This window comes from Artemia franciscana, chromosome 1 (assembly GCF_032884065.1).
Source record: "Artemia franciscana chromosome 1, ASM3288406v1, whole genome shotgun sequence".
Taxonomy (NCBI): domain Eukaryota; kingdom Metazoa; phylum Arthropoda; class Branchiopoda; order Anostraca; family Artemiidae; genus Artemia; species Artemia franciscana.
Window position 1 is genome coordinate 34,210,258 of NC_088863.1, and position 22,015 is coordinate 34,232,272.

The window sequence follows — 22,015 nt, forward strand, 5'->3', positions numbered from 1 at the left end:
GCCGACTATTTGACGTATCTATTAGTATCAAAATCCCTTTTTTTAGAGTTTCGGTTACTATTGAACCGTGTTGCTTTTTACTTACTGTTCGTTACCACGAAGTCTTTGATGAACAATGTCACGAAAAATACAATCATGCATGAAGAGGATCGTTTTTTATGTTTATTTCAAAAATGTAAAATTTATCAAGTCTAAAGTTATCCATTTACAGTTATAAGCATGAGGAATTTTCATTATTTTTTTTTTAAGAAAGAAAAAGGATGGCGGTTTTTATTAAATTGAACCATCAAATTCAATGTGTCTGAACAGCTTACAGCCCCCTCAGAAAAAAAAACAGAATAATGTGCTTTTCCCAGGAATAATGATGGATATCTGTGTAAAAGATTTTTCTCTTTTCATTCACCATGGGTGATCTTATCTTATTATCTTATATAGAGAGCTGGATCAGTCGCATGGAAATTTAAAATTTTAGGTGCGTAAAAAGTAATAAAATGAATACATCGCAGATAAAATTTCAACATCATATTCAAAATATATGGAAATCCTTCAGAAGAATTTTCAAGCCTGAATCTGAAAAAGCATCGGATTTATTCATTTTTTTTTTTTTTGACCAGAGGTGACTGTACTGGTCGTAGAACATCGAAAGTGAGCCCAGTCTATTCGAAAATCACAATTTTAGTGCGTTTTCAGCAAAAAGAGCACGCCAGAGCAAAGTTCTGGATTCCTTTTGGGTGGGAAAAAAACACATTTTTCTCATCTAGTGCCCAAATGTATTTGAATTTAGATTCTGAGATCGAGCACTAGAACAGCTGAAAAACTAATGATAATCCGTCCACAAAAGGACCGTTTTTTTTTCAAACTTGTGTCCGTAAGCTATTTGGTTAAGGAGTCCCTATCTCGGGATTGACCAGAGGTTAAGTTAAAAGTTTCAGAGAGCGGTTTGGGAGAGCAAAAAGATTGTCTATCCGCAAAAGGGCCAAAAATTGTTTCTTAAAAGCTGAAAATTTGTATCTGTAAGTTATTGAGTCAAGGGAACAGCTATGGACAGAAAAAAGTGAAAGAATTCGTTTCTCATGAAAATTGGCCTTGGATTCGTAATACTTTTGCTCAGCGCGGCTACTTGACTTGACTGTTTTTGATCATCTAGGCCAAAAGACTAGAAGATTTGGGAAACACAGACGGCGTTATATTTTGTCAATCCAATCAGCTTGAAAATGACATCCTTAAGTTTCTTCGTCAGGCGGAACCATATACGGAAATAAATTTGAAACTGTCTTAGCTGCACCGGGTTTGTGATGTTTGAAAATCGCCCCGTAGTGTTTTAGGTCTTGGGGAGTTTTGTAGAGCATGTAGACAGGGTCAGGTAGATCTTAGCGAAACAAGATAATTTGAATTTTGGTTGTATCTGTATGTGACAACTGAACCTTGGCAAACAAATTTGGTTTCTCTTACGGGTTTAGTGACAACTGAACCTCGGCTAACAAATTTCTCTTACTCACCGAGCATTTAGACAGAGACAAGGTGACCTTAATAGAAGCTAGATATTGTACTGATCCGCGACACCCAATTAGATCCAAATGTCTTATCTTCAATCGGCTTGCATTTACTTAAATAAATAGTTACAGAAAAATATAACATCAAAATATGTTTTAACAAAATAGTGGATTAAATACAAGTGTCTACTAGATTGGAGGGTGAAAGACCAAAGACTATGAATATTTCAATCTGTAAGTAAAATAGTCTCTTTAGCCATCCAGCCAAAACTCAATAGTAAAATTATGATTACAATTTGTTGGTCAAAACTATTGTTATTCAAAAACATTGAGTGAATGTTTGACCTTTGTCTAAAATTTTAATTAATCAAGCATTTAAAATCTTCAGAAGTAAAAAACTAAAAAAAAAATTCGAATGTTTCTAACATTAACAAAAAATAAAATAATACCAATTTAAAAACCTTTTCCAAAGAAAAGTAAACAGCCACATAAACACCTATAACCTTCAGAAATAAAGTCATATAATAATTCAAACTTAAATGAACAAAAGTTAACTATCAATTAATGAATGAAACCAAAAAGAACAAACTAGATTGAAGAGTCAAGAACAGAAAATACTACAAACGGGAGTAAATACGTTATATATTAAGCAATCATTTGGTTTTTATTTTTAATATTAAATAAACCAAATAATTGAATTTTTTTTTTTTGTTTTGATGTCGATGTTCTGACAACTGAAAAACACAGTGCGGAACATAAATCGTTTTCAGTAAAGCGCAAATCAGGCTCTGACATATAAAAGGTTTAATGGGGGTACCTTATTCCGGTTCGTGATAATTCCTTTTCGTTTTAAAATTGACTTGATTTTTATTATAATTCCTGTAGTTGCATCTGTTTGATGTGATTATTCATTTTAATTTGTGTTTTTATTTGTATCTTGAAAATAATTTTTGTTCGTTTAAAGTTTGATTGATAGAATGCATTTACAACTGCTCGCCTTAGGTTTTAATATGGCTCCTTACTTTTCTTTGAAAAACTTCATTTATGGCACACAGTTTTCTTTACTAAATTGCATACAAAGCGCAGAATTTTCGTAATGTTTGCCTAACCTCTTCTATAGCTACTTATCAATATGAAACAAATTACGTTTGGCTTATGAATAGTTAACCAGCGACAGATGAAGGGGAAAAGGGCGCTCTGGCAAGGCTTCCAAGGGTATTGAGATTTCCTTAAATTTTACATTCATCTTATAATTTGCTCCTTTTCCAAATTTTCGTACCCTCCGATATAAAGTCATAATTACTTGCCTGGTCATAGTTACGGATTTTCGTTTGTATTTAAAAAAAAAAACTCAAAGTGCGATCAGGACACATCAGAAAAATTGGACTCGGCAAAAATGACACTAGAGTAAAGTTTAATAAAGATAATATTTAAGCTTCGTTGATGCATTGAGGAAAGGAACCTTTCTTTACTAGGAAAAAAAAACTTAACAAAAATTTGGTTTTTACAACTGACTTTAGTAAGTAATACTAATAAATAAAAACGAACAGATGAAAAACCAATTCTGACACGAAAATTACGTCTTTACCCTTCTGTTGTTACTCAATTGACCTGTTCCATGTTAAGGTGAAATCAGCATTGCTGCATAGAATCATTGCATACACATTTGATTACCCGGCCTCAGGGAGTGTTCAACTGACAGCTTTCTTTGAAAAAAGATGTAATGTTGTTTGCTTTTCTAAAATTAGCTGAATTAAAAAGGGAGTGGAATCGTTTCGAGAATCGAGAAAATTTACTCGATTCTGGAGATGATTCTGGCCAGGCCCGGCGCTAGTTGGTGTTAAAGTGGGGCGATAGCCCGAGGCTCTGGGCTTGTTGGGGCTTCGCCCATAGCTCTTTTAATATTGCTACGTAGGATACGGTCTACTTCAGGATCCAGTAAGCAGAGTTTCAGGTGAAATTTAGTGCAAAGTTTCATTGGTGGTAAGTTCAAGTTTTTGGTTTAAAAGAATGTTCTCAACTGAAAGAAAAATGTTCAATAAAAGAGTTACCTATCACAAAAATGTTCTTCCATTAACTTCAATGCTTTCCTGTTCTGTGTTATTTCCTGTCTGAGTCAGTCAGTCTGAATAAGACATCTGCAGAAGGCGTTGATTTTATTATGTGAATTTTCCACTTTTAAAACGATTTTTTTCACTTGGTAGTTTTAACTATAAAATAAATCTGAGAACACTGTATGGCTAAACTGCCTGTAGTAAAACCTTCTAATAAAAAAATACTATTTTCCAATCTCCCATTGACTTGCCAATAAATCGAACTCCTCTTGACGATGGTTAGATGTGTCAGGATACGTAGTATCCCTTAACACACGGCTAACTAGTACCCAAACATATCCATCCCATCATTGCACTATTTCTGAATTATTTCCAGATTGAGTATTTGCTTAAGGGGATTTCGACAAAATAAAGCAGGTCTATTCCAGCGAAACAGTTTTCTTTAAGGTTTCCAAGTGGATGCTTCTGTTGCCTTTTACAATTTTTTTTTTTACCATTTTTTATGATCTTCGCCGAGTCATTTATAAAGACAATCATTGAGAAGATAAAGCTGGCCAAGTATTTTACTATTAAAGAAGAGAGAAGTTTTTACGTGCTGAAGATACCACCGGAAAAGGATCGAGAGATACTTTCCTGGAGGCATTGCGAAAGCATGACTAGACATTTGATACTGGAGAGGTCGATTGCCAATATGAAAGCAAAAGAATTAAGATGAGCAAGCCAGATAGCTAGAAATCAATTCACATGCGTTTAAATGTCACTTGGTTGTAATAAACTAAATTTTTTTAGAGATATGGTCAAAAGAGATACGGTTTTCCGTGCCGTATTGAGAGCGTAAAAGCAGTTTGCTACCAAACAAGAGAGATTCAGAACGCCTTATTAACTGTGTCTGAGATGACTAAAGATCCAAAAGTGAAAAGTAAAGCTGCTGGTCTTTCTAACTAAGAGCTGGGGCATTTCGAATTTCTACTTGGAACAGACACCTGAAGAGTCTTTAATGATAGAATGTTTCTCGTGGGTAGCAGACTAGGCGTTGGAATACTGGAAATGCGCTTCCACTCAGCTGTGCATTGACTTTTTGGTTTTCTGTATCATATTATACAACTCTGCATCATGAATTGAGATTGTTTGAGGAAACACTCTCTGGACTTGGTCACCGCCTTGAAAAGGGATGATTTGCGTGGCATAGATGGCTCATTTGAAGAACTGAAAATACTGAGACAAATTAAACCAGAAGAAGTACAAACATCATTACAATGTCTTCAATTCATTGTGCTGCTGGTAGATTCATTTCCAAATACCGCGACTGCATACAAAATAAGGTTAACAGTGCCAGTACCGTAGCAAGTGTAGAATGGAGTTTCTTAAAACTGATGTTGATAAAAATTTACTCGAGACAATCAATGTTTTGAGAAATAAACTAGATACAATCAATGTCTCCATTTCGATTGAGTGGATTGGCCATATTATTAATTGAACGAGATATTTTACTACTGTTGGCTATGATGAACTCATTTAAGTGTTTGCCACCAAAAAAGCAAGGAAGGTGTTTTCCTTAATAGCCGTTATCGGTCCGCATTTTCTTTTCGCTTGTACTTTTCTTCGGGATTCCAACACCATAGCATTCACACAAAAAAGATATGTTTATTGAGAACGTATAACTCATTTACCTTCGTGTTTTCGTTATGTGTTTGACAACCTAGAGATTGACGACAAAGGATGGACCTGCGATGACTAATGTAGGTCAGCAGAATTTACTAGTACAAGAAAAAATAGGTATCTCGGAAACTACCCTTGTGGGCAAATGACAGAATTTAGGGGATCGGAATCGTAACATGACATTATATCTTTTTCAAGTCAAATTCATACTATACGTGTGCGAAAATACTAACACTCATCACTTCAGGCTTTCGCCAAAAATCATTGCTCCGTGCTATAACTCTCATTCCTTAAATATCTTTGACATCCCCTATGATGTGTCCCAATACAGCGATGAAGTGGCTTGATTTGTAATGTCAAGGGCACCACACAATTCAGTTCTCTTAAGGCCCCGCACTCTCTTGCCATCAACCCTAATCCTGATTATTTGAAAAACCACAATTATCTCGACTTCGATTCATCTTCCATCACAAAGTGCACAAGTTTCTTGACTATTATATTTTAGGTGTAAAGTAAAATATTCCTAAGCATTTGCCTACACAGAGGTGGAAGATTTGGGCGCATCCTATAAAAACAACCTCTCTTCCCCTACCAAAAGAGGTTATAAGATATTTGCTTTGAATTATGTTTATATTTCTCTAGCAAATTGTACACTATAGCGCAAACACAATGAGGCTGATGCACTGTTGCTCATTTGCCTCCAAAATACATGCAATACACAAGAAATGTCCAATTATTACAGACCATTAGTTCAGCAATGTGAGAGGGCTTAACTGAACTGTGATTGCAATATCTAGTGTTCTTATAAGCAACAATGTTACTTGTGAATCATGAGCACAGTGACGATTCTACTACTTTGGGGTAGAGAACATCAATTTTTGCCCAATGAGGGCCAAAATGTCGGGGTTTGCAAATTCTAAGACGGCCAATCATTTTTTTTTACTGTCTAAAACCTTAAACCCGAGGTTTTGAGCTCCCTCCCGTTTTGGAAAACGAGGAAAACTATTTCTCTTTTCATGTTTAGCATGCATCTTCTTCTACAATTTTTACTTCTTTTCAATTTTTACTAAAATTAGCACAATTTTACTTCTTATCGGCCGAGTCTAGAAGGCTACCGCAAGACCTAAGAGAGATGTTAAATAGCTCATTTAAAAGCTAATGGTAATTTTTTCTAGCCCCGTATAAATTCGCCTTAATAATTCATTCATTAAGTGCCATATGACTAAAAAAAAGGCTCTATTCTGCCATTTCTGGAGGTCAAAGCCTGGGAAGCAAAACATGGGTACCATTGTAATATTTCGACCCTTAATTGGAGGTTTACAATCCTTTTGTATACACTCCCCGTTCCCGTTCTCTTAGTAAGTGAAATTAAGAATCGTGTTCTAGAAAAAAAACGGCCTGATGAAAACGGAAGATGCTATTTAGTTATTTATGTTTTCATAAAGCGGTTCAATTTCTACGTGCAAATTCTCAAGGATACCATTGACAACATATACCTCAGACTCTTTATCTGTGTGGTAAGGCTACATATGTTCCATTGGAAATTTTAAGGGAGGTAGAAAGTGGAACCTATATTTCATTCCATATTTTAAGAAATACCCAGGTTGACATCAGAAACCATCAGTAAAAAATCTAGCTCCCGTACTGTGAAGATCAATATGAAATGAATAGCTATCGTAATCAGATTACATGAGTGAAAAAGGGATTATAATTGCACAATTACTGGATAACTGAACTGTCATCTGAGAAATGTATTCGACAGAATTTTTATTTCAAAAGCGCGTTTTTTGGATTTTTTGGGGTAGTCAAACATCCCCCTTGCGAGTAAGTCTCGTTTAATGATGTTTTTAAATCCCTAAGCAAAGCTTCCTCACTGTGCAGTACCTTAACAATCATTATTGTATATTAACCTTTTTAAGTTTGCTAGCTAGTTTTTCTTTTTATTTCAGTATATCAAAAATATTACAGTTTTAGTCATATGAATCCACATTTAAGAGCCCGTTGTTTTTTTTCTAACTGAAGATATCTCTGACCAGTGATAATATTTGCATCATACATATCAGTTAAATAACGTAAAGAACAAACTATTGGCTCAAGACTACAGACCCAGCTCCATTCCCTTTCTTCAACCTCGGTCGAATCCATCCCCAAATGAAATCTCGGCTACATAAAAATTTTTATCTCGCTTCTCCCACAATATTGTTCATTCCTATGCAGCGTAATTAAGTATAACCTACTACGCTCACCAAGCAGCACTCAGTTGATATTAGCTCTAAGTCTTTTCAAGAAAAAAAAGAAGATGATATTAGTACTTGATCATTACTACTAAAACTTGAAAGGCCTAACAATAGGTGAACTGTATTTAGGAATAAAATCATTGCTGCGTATTTGCCACAGCTAAATTTGTTCGTTTTGTCTTCATAGCAATTTCGAGCTCATTAACTAGAGTAACCAAAATTAGCGTTGCAGGAGAGTGAAACCTGTCCTGAGTTCAACAACAATATTAAAAGACAGATTTTTACACTTCCTATCTAAAGTAAAATATAAAAAAAAAAAATCGAAAAATAAGCTTCGATAAAATTGAAAAACCCTTTTCTTTATGAAAAATTATAGGATTTATAAAAGAATAGACTTGGGACAATGTCAAGGAATGATTGCTAAAAAAAAAAAATCAAAGGAAAATTCTTCTCGATTTGGCATACGCTTCAGAGCTTCACAACGTCGTCGTTTTTAAGGTCTAAAGGAAAAATAAAATGTATTACTAAGACTAAACTTTATATTTATGTTAAAAAGTAGCATTTTTGTGCAATAGATAAACTTGATGATTGTGACCGTTAGTACAGGGAACAAACAAATCTGGAAAATATGTTGCTAAATACACGAAGTGCACATGAAATGGATTAGAGTTACAGTGCATAGTAACAAGACTGTGTGGAAATGGCTGGAAAGTATTTCCAAAAAAATGAAAAATTCTAGGGGATTAAAAGGAGGTACAAGCTGGATCCAAAAACTCACTAGTATATGAGGTAATTCGCATATCTAACTGCCAACCCCGCTGGGTCGGTTGGAAAGATGTATCAACCACCACCCTGAAGCAAATATGGACGGATTGTTTTTTTTTTTTGTGGCAGGTCTCGAACGAAATGAAGAGCATCCTTAAAATTAAAAAAAAAAAAAAAACAAAAAAAAAAAAACAACAACTACTTATTAAAACAAGACTGAAACAGACTGAAAAAGAGTCAATTACGTAAATACTGTATAACCGACCACCAGTAGCTTGGTAGGAATAAGTACACTTTCAGAATTGTCCCTTTTTAGAAGAACAATTTAAAAGAGCGAACTAGATAGAACACAACCCCAATGATACCTTATATTTTAGGATATTTCATATACTTCCCTACTAAACCACCTTTCTATCACATAGAAAAAAAAACCTGAAATAGAGAATTCAAATACAATTGACAAAAATCAATAATCTTGCGCTTGAATACTCTAATTGGAAAAAGGTATAAGACATGCCTGATTCTTTTTCTTCTTTAATTAAGCTCGTTTTGGTTTTGTTCAGTATCATGAAAATCACAATTTCAGAAGTTTTCTTTGCCATTTGCGAATTAGAAGACTACTTCTCTGAAAAATTTACACAGTCCTATAAGCGAGTACAAATAAAAATAATATGCAACGGCAATTGAGAGCCATTTTCCACGATGTTATACACTCCTAACTTCTTTGTTTTTCCCCAAAGTTTTAATACATTTTCAAACTAACTTGTCTTCTATGCGCCGGATAATCCATCAGATCTATTCGTCTTATATCTGTCAGATCTGCCAGATCTTACAATACAGGTTTTTATTCTTTTTGCACTACATGCTGTTTCTTCCTATCCTGAAAGTAAGTTCTAATTGATTTTGACACAGTAAAAAAGATTAGAAAAGCCAAGAAGAAGTCCATCAAATAATAAATTCTCCCTATACGAAAAAATAGTTGATTTCAACCCCATATATTAATCTTCAAACCAACAAAAAAAGAAACTATTGTAAAACTAATTCACAGCCAAATTTCAGATAAAAATATCAGATATCTAAGGCACATAAAAATCACAACATTAGGAAATATACTGAAACCAGGTCACTAAGCCTTGAAAATGTGTTAAACCAAATGCCAATAGCTTAACTTACATGTGGTTTAACTGCTGGAGTTCTTGGATAAACCAGAAATAAGCTCAGTTGAAATGTTGCTATCATGCAGCCAATCAAATTTGGTAACTATAAAAAGAATATTTAGAAAGTTAGTACGAAAACAAGAACTAAACTAACTTTATTCCAATCGCAAAATTTTTATTATTTTAATGTTATTTATATTTAGATATTAAAATTGAAGGTCAGTTAAACAAACAATTTTTACTGAAGTCAAAATTGTTGGTATCAAGTCTTCCACATTTTTTTTAGAAACTGTGTCACAGTTAAACTCCATCAATTGTTGGAGAACAGGTATGCGAAAAGTTTCAAAACGGCCAGTAGAAGAACTCGATGCCAAAAGCTGCCAAAAAACTCGGGGATAGTAGCATTTCCTGACAAGATCTACCAAAAAATTTGACTAGACCATGAAAACTTCCAAGTAGCATGGCTACCTTGCCACCCCCTTTTTTCCTGGCCGGTTCAGGAATAATAGTTTCTATTAGCTAGTATATTTTTTTTGTTTATTGCATTACTGGTATTTAGCAGCTAAATTGAAAAATTAGTTTTCACCTCAGGAATTTGAGTGATTTTACGTTCAATAAGTATTTTTATCGCCTCAAAACATTACTTCAACGCATCTTACCTGCTCTTCTTTTTTTTTGCAGTGATTAGTGAGGGGAAAGGATGTCATCTTTCTCGAAAATACAGTGACTTCGCGTGAAATAAAAACATCACAAGTATAATAAAACGTATTAAACTAAAAAATACGATAAACGCTCCAATTCGACACTCAAAAACACTAATTCTATAGCTCATACCATGTACAGAGACTTTGCAAAAACGCTGATAAGACTGGGCAAAGTTTTTTCTTTGACTCGATGCAAAATGAAAATTTTTCTTGATCTGTTTCGGTCGTCATCTCCTAGAAACGTTCCCCGACCAGCACTGATTGGTGCAATACTCATATGTCGCCTACAAACGATAGCACTATGAAGACACACAAAATCCCATAATATAATAGAATATAAGGATGATGACTAAAGTCACGTAAATTCAAGTATACCATATTGTGTGGAACGAAAGCAATCGCACACAAGATTTCTGTTCCATTCTTCCCTCCAGGGTGGTAGCCAGGACGGGAATAGGCAAAATTGAGAAATGAACGCAGCCACTACCCATTATATTTTACAGATTTCACCCGTTGAACAGTAAATCATATTGGGAAGGATGGCTCAACCATGTTAGAGCTCACAAATAAGGGTATAAGCGTACGACTGTTTTCCTTCTTATTCACCGGTGCCAGTCTTTATTGTTTCTAAAAAATAAAAGAAAAAAACTGCTAATACCAGATTAAGCTGAAGGACTAAATCAGATAACCCTTATCAGACAAATCCTTTTCTCATAATGCAATTTTAGAGGGTCAATAATTTAATCCCCTCTAAATAAGCATTTTCATTTGCAAAATTTTAAAACACAGCAGCTAATCACACTTTACACCAACTTCAGAAAGTTCTATTAGATCAAGAATAAGGCAAAATCGAATATTGAAGTAAATACTTTCGTATTAAACCTTTCAGTTAAACAGATGAAATTTGATGTAATAACTTAAAAATTGAGTGGTAAGCCATTTTTAATTGCTAATACATATTTATATGTCGTGACTTATAGTTACATTCCAGCAAATACACGAATATTAAAATTTAGTATAGTTTAAATTAATAGTTTAATAGTTTAAATTTAGTAAAATTAAGTATAATTATTTACGTGACCGTTTTTTATTAATGCCTCAGCTTTTTTGGCGTATCCAACAAGCAGAAAAATGGTCAAACTTTTTTATGCAGCACAGAAAAGGCAACGCAACAGTGTAAATAGTTTTTTAAATAGTCTTTTAAATAGTTAAAAGAGTTTAAAGGATACTTGTGCCTTTTCTTTCGTTACTTTTTTCCTAGCCCCCAGTATTTATATTTCAAAAGAGTTTCCCAGTACATATGTACTGGGTTGGATGTACACTAATATATGCATCAAGTTTACCTGAACAACCGAGTCTCCGATGCAGACACCATAGAGGTACCACTGACCAGTAACTAGTGCCGTAAGAAGAATAAGAGGAAATGGTAATGGTGCCGTGTTCTTCATTCTTATAACATCTCTCTGGAAAAATTAATATATAGTAAATGCAAGTAACTGGAAGCACGGAAGATAAATGGTTATTCGTTTCTTTTTCTTTCTTTATTTTTTCAAACCAACAAGGAAGAATACGAAACAATACGGGAAAAAAGTTTGAAGAATTATGATTACTTCCTAATGCATATATACATAGCGTTGTCTATGTGAAATTATACTTTCTTGAAACAAAGAAATAATAATATTTTTGCGCCTTAGATCACTTCGTGAGCACCCACGACTAATGTCCTGTGGCTGCACCTCAGAAAATCTTTACTTTTTTTTAATATTGGCTAGACTTGTAAATAAAATATATTTTCTAGTAGCACAATACTTAAAAAAATGGAATTTTAAAATAAAAATCGTTTTCAACCGATTGATTGTTAAACCAAAGCAAGTTTCCATTTTTAAACTTTTAAAACTCAAAATATCATTCAAAACAGAATTTCGTTCAGAAAAGTTTCGTTCAGTTTGGAGGTGTAACAAGGTTTAAATTAAAATATGTTCCACTTCATCTACGGACTATCATAAAACAAAAGATAGATCATTTTTTGTTTTTAAATTTTTATCCGGTTTACTTCCATCTCCCTTCCACAGTCTGTTTCGGTTGATATCTGAACAACATAATCGAAACACGCGCTCTGCCTTTGACCTTCAAGTGAGACGAACTCCAACAGTACGTTCAGATTTACCCCCGGATGTAGCATGTGCTAAAGTGTGGAACATGCTTCCAAAAGAGCTGAGATGTAGGAGCTCCCTCGGGTCTTTCAAAAATAATTTAAATAAATATTTAGTTAATGGTCAATAAGTGAAAGATAAAAAAGAAAGATAAATTAAATTAGATGAAGCTTAGATTTTTTAGTATATTCAGGTGAGGTGGTTGTACGTCTCGGGAGGGAGGGAGGAACCCTATTATTAAGATTAAAAAAAAATTATATAACGAGGAGGCGTGTGGTTGTGTCGAAGAGTGAAGTGGGAGCCGTACTGCGTGTTAGTGAAGAATCTTTTATGTTTATGGGTCTCAATGTGAGTTTTGTCACAGAGCAGTGTACTTTAAGTTTAGTTATTTCCTTTTTTTTAATTAAACCCGATTGAACCTTGAACCTTGAACCTTGCCAACGAAAGTAGTTTGAAAAGTTATATTTTTAAAGAAGTTACTAGAACAAAAAGTAGCTGTTTTGTGCATATTTTTCTAGCAGTATAATTCCGAAGAATAAAATTTCGACACGAAGCATTTTTCAGTCAGCTTAGACTTAAAGTAATTTAGAACTGAATTTAGAAAGATATCGAGAAAATCAGTAAATTGTAATGTGTACGTTATTTTTTCTCTGGCCACTCCGTGTAGGCTGATCCCAGATACAAAAGAGTGTGCTCATTTGATAGGGAACCAAAAGTTCTATTGCTCTATACAAAGGCCAAGAGTGACCTAAGGACAGGCCGCTCTTCCCCTGAGTTTTTTTTTAACAAGTTGCTCATTGTTCAAACGCAGGTTTTGGTAGAAAAAGGAACGCAGGTTTGATTTGGGCTGTCCGATCGACTTGCAACTTTCAGGGATCGCTCCCTGGACTAAGGGGACCTCAAATTTCGAGGAGAGAGTAAGGAGCCCTAAAAAAAGGTCAAAAAATTGTTTTGTTCGGCCTGTTTGGAACCTAAATCCCTAAGTTCCTTGGCCAAGAGAATCCTAGAGAGCCAGGCTAGAATCTTTTACTTTGGTCTACAGTCCTCCAAGAAATGGGACCCAAAAATGGGCAAATAATTTTTTTTCCGAAGAACCCCACTAACCAAAAACAAGAGCTAAGAGCTTTTATGGCACTTGCGACGAGGTCGGAAGAGCCAAGAACACATATGATATGAGCTCTAGCAAAATGCTAAGAATCAATAGATTGCTTTAAAAGGAAAATCAGAGGCTTAATGTCGGTTGGGATTTAAAATAAGACCTCTGAGTCACGGGGTCCTTCTAAATATCAAAATTAGTTAAGATCCGATCACCCATTCGTAAGATCCCTCGTTTTTCACGTTTTCCAAGAATTCCGGTTTCCCCATCCAACTCCCATCAATGTCAATGTATCTGGCCAGGATTTAAAATGAGAGCTTTAAAGCACAAGATCCTTCTAGATATCAAATTTCATTCAGATCTGATCACCCGTTCGTAAGTTACAAATACCTAATTTTTTCTAATTTTTCCGAATAACTGACCCCCCCCCCCCCAACTCCACCAAAGAGATCGGTTCCGGTCCGGTTATGTCAGTCACCTATCTTGGACTTGTGCTTATTCTTTCCACAAAGTTTCATCCTGATCTCTCCGCTTTAAGCGTTTTCCAAGATCCCCCCCTAATGACACTGGATCGGGTCGGGATTTAAAGTAAGAGATCTTAGTTTCGAGGTCCTTCTAAATATGAAATTTCATTAAGATACGATCACTCTTTTGTAAGCTAAAAATACCTCATTTTTCCTATTTTTTAGAATTAACCCTCCCTCCAACTCCCCCAAAGAGAGCAGATCCGTTCCGATTATGTCACTTCCGTATCTTGGACTTGTGCTTATTTTTCCTACCAAGTTTAACTCCGATCCCTCCACTCTAAGCGTTTTCCAAGATTTTAGGTCCCCCCAACTTCCCCCTCACCGGATCCGGTCGGGATTTAAAGTAAGAGCTCTGAGACATGAAATCCCTCCAAAGATCAAATTTCATTAAGATCCGATCACTCCTTCGTAAGTTAAAAACACCTCATTTTTCTAATTTTTCAGAATTAACCCTCCCCCCCCCCAACTCCCTTAAAGAGAGCGGATCCGTTCCGGTTATGTCAATCCCGTATCTAGGACTTATAATTATTTTTCCCATCAAGTTTCATTCCGATCCCTCCACTCTAAGCGTTTTCCAAGATTTTAGCCCCCCCCCAACTCCCCTCAATTTTACCAGATCCGGTCGGAATTTAAAATAAGAGGTCCGAGACACGATATCCTTCCAAACATCAAATTTCATTAAAATCCGATCACTCCTTCGTAAGTTAAAAATACCTCATTTTTTAATTTTTCAGAATTAACCGTCCTCCCCCGAAGAAAGCGGATCCGTTCCGATTATGTCAATCACGTATCTAGAACTTAATATTATTTTTACCACCAAGTTTCATCCTGATTCCTCCACTTTAAGCGTTTTCCAAGATTTTAGGATCCCCTCCCCACCAGCTCCCCCCAATGTCACCGGATCCGGTCGGGATTTAAAATAAGAGCTCTGAGAAACGATATGCTTCCAAACATCGAATTTCATTAAGATCCGATCCCTCCTTCCTAAGTTAAAAATAGCTCATTTTTTTAATTTTTCAGAATTAAACCTCCCCCCCCCCCAGATCCCCCGAAGAGAGCGGATCCGTTTCGGTTATGCCAATCACGTATTTAGGACTTGTGCGTATTTTTCCCACCAAGTTTCATCCCGGTCCCTCAACTCTAAGCGTTTTCCAAGATTTTAGGCCCCCCCTCAATTCCCCCAATGTCACCGGATCCAGTCGGGATTTCAAATAAGCGCTCTGACACACGATATCCTTCCAAAATTCAAATTTCATTAAGATCCGATCACTCCTTCGTAAGTTAAAAATACTTCATTTTTTATATTTTTTCAGAATTAACCCTCCCTCCCCTCCTCAACTCCTCCAAACAGAGCAGATTCGTTCCGGTCATGTCAACCACGTATCTAGGACTTCTGCTTATTTTTCCCACCAAGTTTCATTCCGATACCTCCACTCTAAGCGTTTTCCAAGATTTTAGGTTCCCCCATTCCAACTCCCCCCAGTGTCACCGGATCTGGTCGGAATTTAAAATAAGAGCTCTAAGACACAGTATCCTTCCAAAGATCAAATTTCATTAAGATCCCATCACCCGTTCTTAAGTTAAAAATACTTTATTTTTTCTGTTTTTCCGAATTAATCGGCCCCCCACTCCCCCCCAGATGGTCAAATTGGGAAAACGACTATTTCTAATTTAATCTGGTCCGGTCCCTGATACGCCTGCCAAATTTCATCGTCCTAGCTTACCTGGAAGTGCCTAAAGTAGCAAAACCGGGACAGACAGACCGACAGACCGACAGAATTTGCGATCGCTATATGTCACTTGGTTAATACCAAGTGCCATAACAAAAAAGATAAATTTCAAAATTGGTTTCCCTGAAATAGGCCAAAAAAGACCTTTTTCCCCAAAAGACTTGAAACCTAAATAGATCCGAGAGTCTATGGGTAAAAGTTAAAATAATGAAGTTATTATTTACCAAAAAATAACTGTTCGACGAAAATCGGCCAAAATTATTTCTTTCCGATCGGCCTGCACTCGAACTATTCTCAATCAGCCCAAACAAAATGGAGTCCAGCCATTTTCAGTGGAGCATTTTCAGTGGTCCGGTGGCCCTAGTTTTACTACTGGTAATTTCTTTTAGCTACAAATTTGGCTTTTTATGTGACTAAATTCCTGGTTTTAGGTCTTTATGTGGCTCTATAGTTTTTTTTTGTTTTTTCTGAAATGATTCTTAAAATTTCTACTTTATTTTAGCAGAAAATTGACCATGCAGCATGAGGTGGAAAAGTTACTTATTCTAATCCTATAAACTTAAATTTCTCTTTTCAATGTTTGCTTAACTTCAAACAGTCAAGAAGTGGAGAGGCAGGGGTTTGTAGTCTATACAACAATTACTTTGATTTTAGCGGTACCCCTGCCACATTTCAATCAAATTTTCATGATGACTTTCATTATTGTCATTGAAACATTCTTAAATCTATTTTCAACATTTTCTAAATCCAGGTTTTTAAAAGTTGAGAAAGGCTGCGAAAGGCTTTCAAAGGCTGGTTTAACGTATTTCCTCCTTAATACCGTTTTAAATCCTTTTCTCTTGGGTCACACCGTTTCAGATCCATATTTTGTAATGTTAGATTATTCGCAAGAGTGCACTCGCTATTCAGTTGTAAAAAGTAAAACAGTAGAAAGGTGACTTACAAGGGATGCCAATGGAGAAGCACAGAAAAACAGTGTTGTCAAGCAGCATATCACTCCAAGTCGAAACTTCGCAATATCCACTTTAGGCTCAATACTACAGTAGTAAATTACACCAAAGAGGATCGCAAGTATTGTTCCCAATTGACGGTGGAATGTTGCCTAAAATTGAAAAAATTGATATTACAAACAATTTGTGGTAACGAAATGTAAGTAAGGAGCGACCCGGCTCAATAGAAACCGGAATTGTGATACAAATAGAAACATCAAAATAATTGGATTTTTATGCTGATTTTAAATATATAAGTTTCATCAAGTTTAGTCCAGCTCATCAAAAGTTACGAGCCTGAGAAAATGCATTTTTGCCAGCAGAAAGATCACGGATGCGAGTTTGTTTTTTGTTTTTTCCCAGGGGTGATCGTATCGACCAAGTGGTCCTAGAATGTCTCAGAACGTCTAGAATGTGTAGGGCTCATTTGAACGGGAATCAAAAGTTATAGTACCCTTTTTAAGCGACCACAAAAATCTGAGGGCAATTAGGCCCCCTCCCACGCTCATTTTTTCCCAAAGTCACCGGACCAAAATTTTGAGATAGCCATTTTATTCAGCCTAGTCGAAAAATCTAGTAGCTATGTCTCCGAGGACGACTTATCCCCAACTAGGAAGGGTTGTAAGTTATGAACTTTGCCCGTTGTTTACACATAGTATTAGTTATGAGGAAGGTTACAGTCGTTTTCAGGGGGAATTTTTTCTGGTGAGGAGTGGGGGGTTCAGACGGAAGGGATTACGTGCGAGGATTTTTTCCATGGAGGAATTTTCCATGGGGGAAGAGAAATTTCCATGAAGGGGTTACTCGTTTTCACAGCATTACTTAAAAAACAATAAGAAATTAAATTTAAAAAACAAGTTTTTTCAACTGAAAGTAAGGAGCAACATTAAAACTTATAACGAACAGAAATTATTACTGAAGGCTATTTTAATGTAATTTCTCTTTTATTCTTCGTTTGGGATTCTGTATTTATACAAGAGTTCCGGGCCAGCTTGAGGGACCTTAAATCTTTAATTGGCTCAGAAAACCAATAAAGCACTCTGTTCTATAACTCACCTCCGGCCCATAGAGTCTGTAATGTCTGTATTGACGAGGGGGTGAACCCCATATAAGTAGTAATTTTTGTTCGTTTTTAATTTTAACGTGGCTCCTTACTGTCAGTTGAAAAAACTTGTTTCTTTTATTTCTTTTATGACATTAAACCACTATATACTCTGTGATGTTTGTGTTGGTTGAAAAGAAAAATTATCAAAAGAGACATAAGAAAGGATGAATACCAAATTTTTTTTGGTTTCACTATTTAAGACGCAACCTGAACGTTTTCTTGCGTGCATCTACGTGTAAAAAAATACCAGGTTTTTGTTCGTGTCACAAATACTTTTCAAATTTCACAACAAAACGCTCATGCATGCCAACAGCGAGGCTGCTTTTCGCTTTTAAAGTCCTCTTGAATCCAGTCAAATTTCATTTCTTTTTCCATTTCATATTCTGTTCCGTAATCAAGGCTTACTTAAGTACGAAAAAAAGTTGAAATCACTTACAGCACTGCAAGAATACCCATACCATTTTGACTAATACAATTTATAAATACTGCCGAACTATGGAAAATTAAGGATGTATTTAATTATTCGATCCAAAACAACCTGAATTAATGGTTAGTATATTTCTGCCTTGGGACAAGTGGGTAAGAGATAATTTTCTTCCCTACCGACAGAACCTGATTTCTGAATAAGTTATGCGCACTGAAGCTGAGGTAACTCTATTCTGAAAAGGTCTCAACGGAAAAAAAGGTCCAAATAAATTCTAAAACTAAATTTTAGAAAATAATCCGCGGTTCTAAGAGATATGGCTTTGCATTTGAGAAGACTTTTTCAACAAACCTTTAAGACTTTTTAGCCAATCCGCTTGTCCAAGTCGTTCACTACTTTGCTATATTTATTCAGACGTAGACCCTAGCAATTGTTCACTGAAAAACTTAGCACCTGACTACACAGCAAATCTTTTAATGTGGCTAGTCACTGATCAGGTGTACAAAAAGTCCCAAAGCTGCCAGTAGCAGAATTCCAAAAGCTGCCAACATTTTTGCAGCAAAACTTGTGTTTTGACAGCTTTGCCTTGAGCAAAAAGTATTTTTTTTACGTCAAATTTGCAGAAAAGTAACTTAGTTTAGATTGCAGTTAAAAATATCAACAGTTTTATGAATCACAATTAGCAATGTAATCTAATTCAATGGCAAGCCATATACTAGCCATAAATATTATACTCCATAATTTTATATGTTCCGTTTTGTCAAAAGTACTGTGTCATATTTCATCTAATACTGCTAGTCGAGTGTAGCATTCAAAGTCTGAAGTATACTGTATATACATTTCTGCTGTTACTTTATGGATGGGGACGTACACTCCAATGCTATTGATCATTATACTACAACTATAAAAAACATCATTTGATTTTCTGGGAGAACAATATTTATTGGAAGCATGGCAGTCACATGCATTATGAAACTGTGCTATTAGTTTTGGTCAGCCTACCTGAGACTCTAGGCGGTCGTGCCTTTCTAAAAGCTAAAAAACAAGTATTAATCCAATATGAGAGTCATATTTACTTCCGCCATTTACCCGTGCCATTTAACCAAACAGTCGGAAAACTATAAGTTCTATGACTATCTTCGTTCAATGACTTTCTACCTTAGTTCTGCCCTAGGAATGTCACATGGACGGATAATAGATAGACTTATCTATTAATAAACGAACTGACAATCATTTTTATATAATCCTAAAAAGCACTTATGCCACATTTGTTTCTCACTCAATCGACTATCTGTCTTGGCTTTTTCTACAATTAACCATGGGTTGATGCCCACAACTACTTGATTTTAATTCAATTAAAATTATAAAAATCAAGTTGTGAGCATCAAGTCATGGCTAATTGTAGAAAAAACCAAGACAGATAGTCCGATTGAGTGAGAGACAAACCTGGCATAAGCCCTTATTAGGATTGTATAAAAAGGATGTCGATGTCAACTTTCAGTTGAAGAGAAGTGTAGTAAGTAAAAACTTGTCCAGAAGGACGAAAGATAAGAAAGACTTAAAAGTAAGTTTTCACATAGTGTAACTGAAACTCAATGAGCGTTTAGTTCGAACAAGTTTTAAAAAGGAGCAACGTGAGAGCTCACTCACAAAGCGAGATAGTACGTTACTTCTCTTAAGCGTCCTATGTACTCATTAAATTCGGTACCAATCTTTAGGATTACCAACACCTATGTCTTGAAGCATTAAAGATCAGGATTACATAATAGTTTTAATGAGAATATTGGACATAAGAGTATTCACAAAGCAAGTGGGACACGGAGCTTTTCGGAGCTAATCCGGTCTACTACATCACTAATGCGATGAAATTTTAGTTTTTCAGCACGATCTGTTACGCGGAAGAAATGCCACTTCAAGGCAACTTCAATGAATGGCTGATATGTTTCATTAATAAGGGGGCCCTGCCACTGGATAACTAACTCACTGCGAAGAGTGGCAGAACTAAAACTACGGCCACGAGCACGTCAGTCCACAATACTGCCCATATTCTCGACAACAGATTCGCATGATGTCTTGCACATATAACACAATAAGAGGTGAAGAAATTCGGGAATGCCATCATACAGTGTTGGCTGCTAAAAAAAATAAGTAAATCCTTTTGTAATGCACAAAGAGAGGAATGCTTAGGTTCTGCAATTACGCTAGAAAAACGATCTAACCATATTTTGTACTGGTTGAGAACTGCACTCCGTGGCAAATTTCGAAAACCTCTGAATTTGCAAAATCAACCAAGTGTCCAAGTTGATCACATTTTCAATCGTGGGACAAATGCATTCAACAAGGTTTCAAAACATAGTCGACTGATTAGAACTTTTTTGACTGATAAAACTTATAGATACTCCAGAACTAAGGACAACTAAGGATGGATGTATATAACCATACAACTCAAAACAATATGACATAGTTGTCATATCTTGTTGCTTTTGGCAATTAGGTAATGGTTAACAATTCTTGCAACTATTCTAGATACATTCCAGTGTAAATTCTTTTAATATTCAAACCAGATTGCAAACAGAAAGGAGTTGTTACTATTTGTTTCCATTGGTAAGCTCAGAGCCAAAATAGCTAGCAAACATTGAAACACATAAGAAATAAGAGGAAATTCATACAAGGATTTTATATTGGACGATAAATTAATTTCAATGGAGGTTACAAACAGGTGCAAAAAGGGAAGGCAATCATTGATATCATATTCCTTGATTCTTACTTTTGCGTGGCTTTAATTTTTTCGGATAGCTAAAATCTTCTTTTTTTTAAACTCAGAGAATCATGAATTCCAGCTAATTCGTCAAATAGTTTAATTTAATTTTGCGTGGCATCCTTATAACAACACTGCAGGTCTTTCGGGGAACCACGACTCACACTTTGATAAGCACTGGGCTACAGATCTTCATCATGCACCGCCTAAGTTGCACCACAGCCGCTAAAAATCATAAGACACTACCGGGAATCAATAAGTTTCAAGTGAAATTAAAGTGAATCGAGTGAATAAGTGAATGTCAAGTGAATAAGTGAAATTACAGGGTGGCATGGAAAACGATAGCCGACTTCTAAGCTACTTAATATGGAACCTTTGCAACTTCATAACTGTTCACTTGACTTGAAAAAAAAAACTTTAAAAGCTCAAATAACAGATTTAAACGTTTTGACTGCTTATCAGTTATTTATACACTATTAAAAAACTTTATAGCATTATTAAGATACTTATAACATCTTTCAAAATCATCAGGGAAACCCACTGGATTGCATATGACGGTGGTTTTTATACTTACAGCCTATTACATGTTCAAAACTTCACTTGAAAATACAAGGGAAAAAAGACACTAAGCTAAATCCAAATGCATTAAACAGTTGTGTGACTGCGACAATGGATACTGATGCTACCAAAACCTATACAAAATATTTTTACGATTTTGAACATATATACCTTTTGGGTTGAGGGATATAGAAGGTAGATTAAAACGTAGCAAACTTGGAGAATCAATCCTATTAAGTTGACAAGGCACATAGTCTGGTCTTGCAGTATCAGAGAGTAACGAAACCATAAACTGCAACTGAAAAAAAAAATTCCTTATATGGCATCAGTGTTTATGCAATAAAAGTTCGAAAAAATCGTTTATTACTGAAATATATGGGGCTAAAATAAAATGGCATTTGCTCGTGTTAAATATGCAAACATAAAAAACCTTTTCACGTGGCTAGGGGGGGGGGGTCAGAGTGTTGTGTTGCGAGAGTAACACTTTGGTTTTGTTGTGTTTTTTTTTTCTATCACCCCGATTTCAGCTTATTCCTAGAAAGTGGTAAGGGTCTAACCTCTGCGGTTTTTTACGGAAAGTGTGGACCTTAGGCCGGATTGATAAAT

At 35.5% G+C, this 22,015-nt stretch overlaps 1 protein-coding gene across 2 annotated transcripts in view; it reads right to left on the bottom strand.

Moving 5' to 3' along the window:
- Positions 1-22,015, bottom strand: part of LOC136028952 (sugar transporter SWEET1-like) — an 88,644-nt gene that overhangs the window by 1,995 nt on the left and 64,634 nt on the right. The window contains exons 4-8 of one of the 2 annotated variants that reach the window (XM_065706958.1): positions 21,581-21,707; positions 16,519-16,677; positions 11,413-11,532; positions 9,382-9,468; positions 7,777-7,943 (exon numbers count right to left, since the gene is read on the bottom strand). In XM_065706958.1, coding sequence (XP_065563030.1) covers positions 7,920-7,943; positions 9,382-9,468; positions 11,413-11,532; positions 16,519-16,677; positions 21,581-21,707 — 517 coding nt within the window. In that variant the 3' untranslated portion in view covers positions 7,777-7,919. Of the gene's footprint in view, positions 1-7,776; positions 7,944-9,381; positions 9,469-11,412; positions 11,533-16,518; positions 16,678-21,580; positions 21,708-22,015 lie in introns of those variants that run through there. The other variant, XM_065706954.1, reaches the window with a different exon arrangement.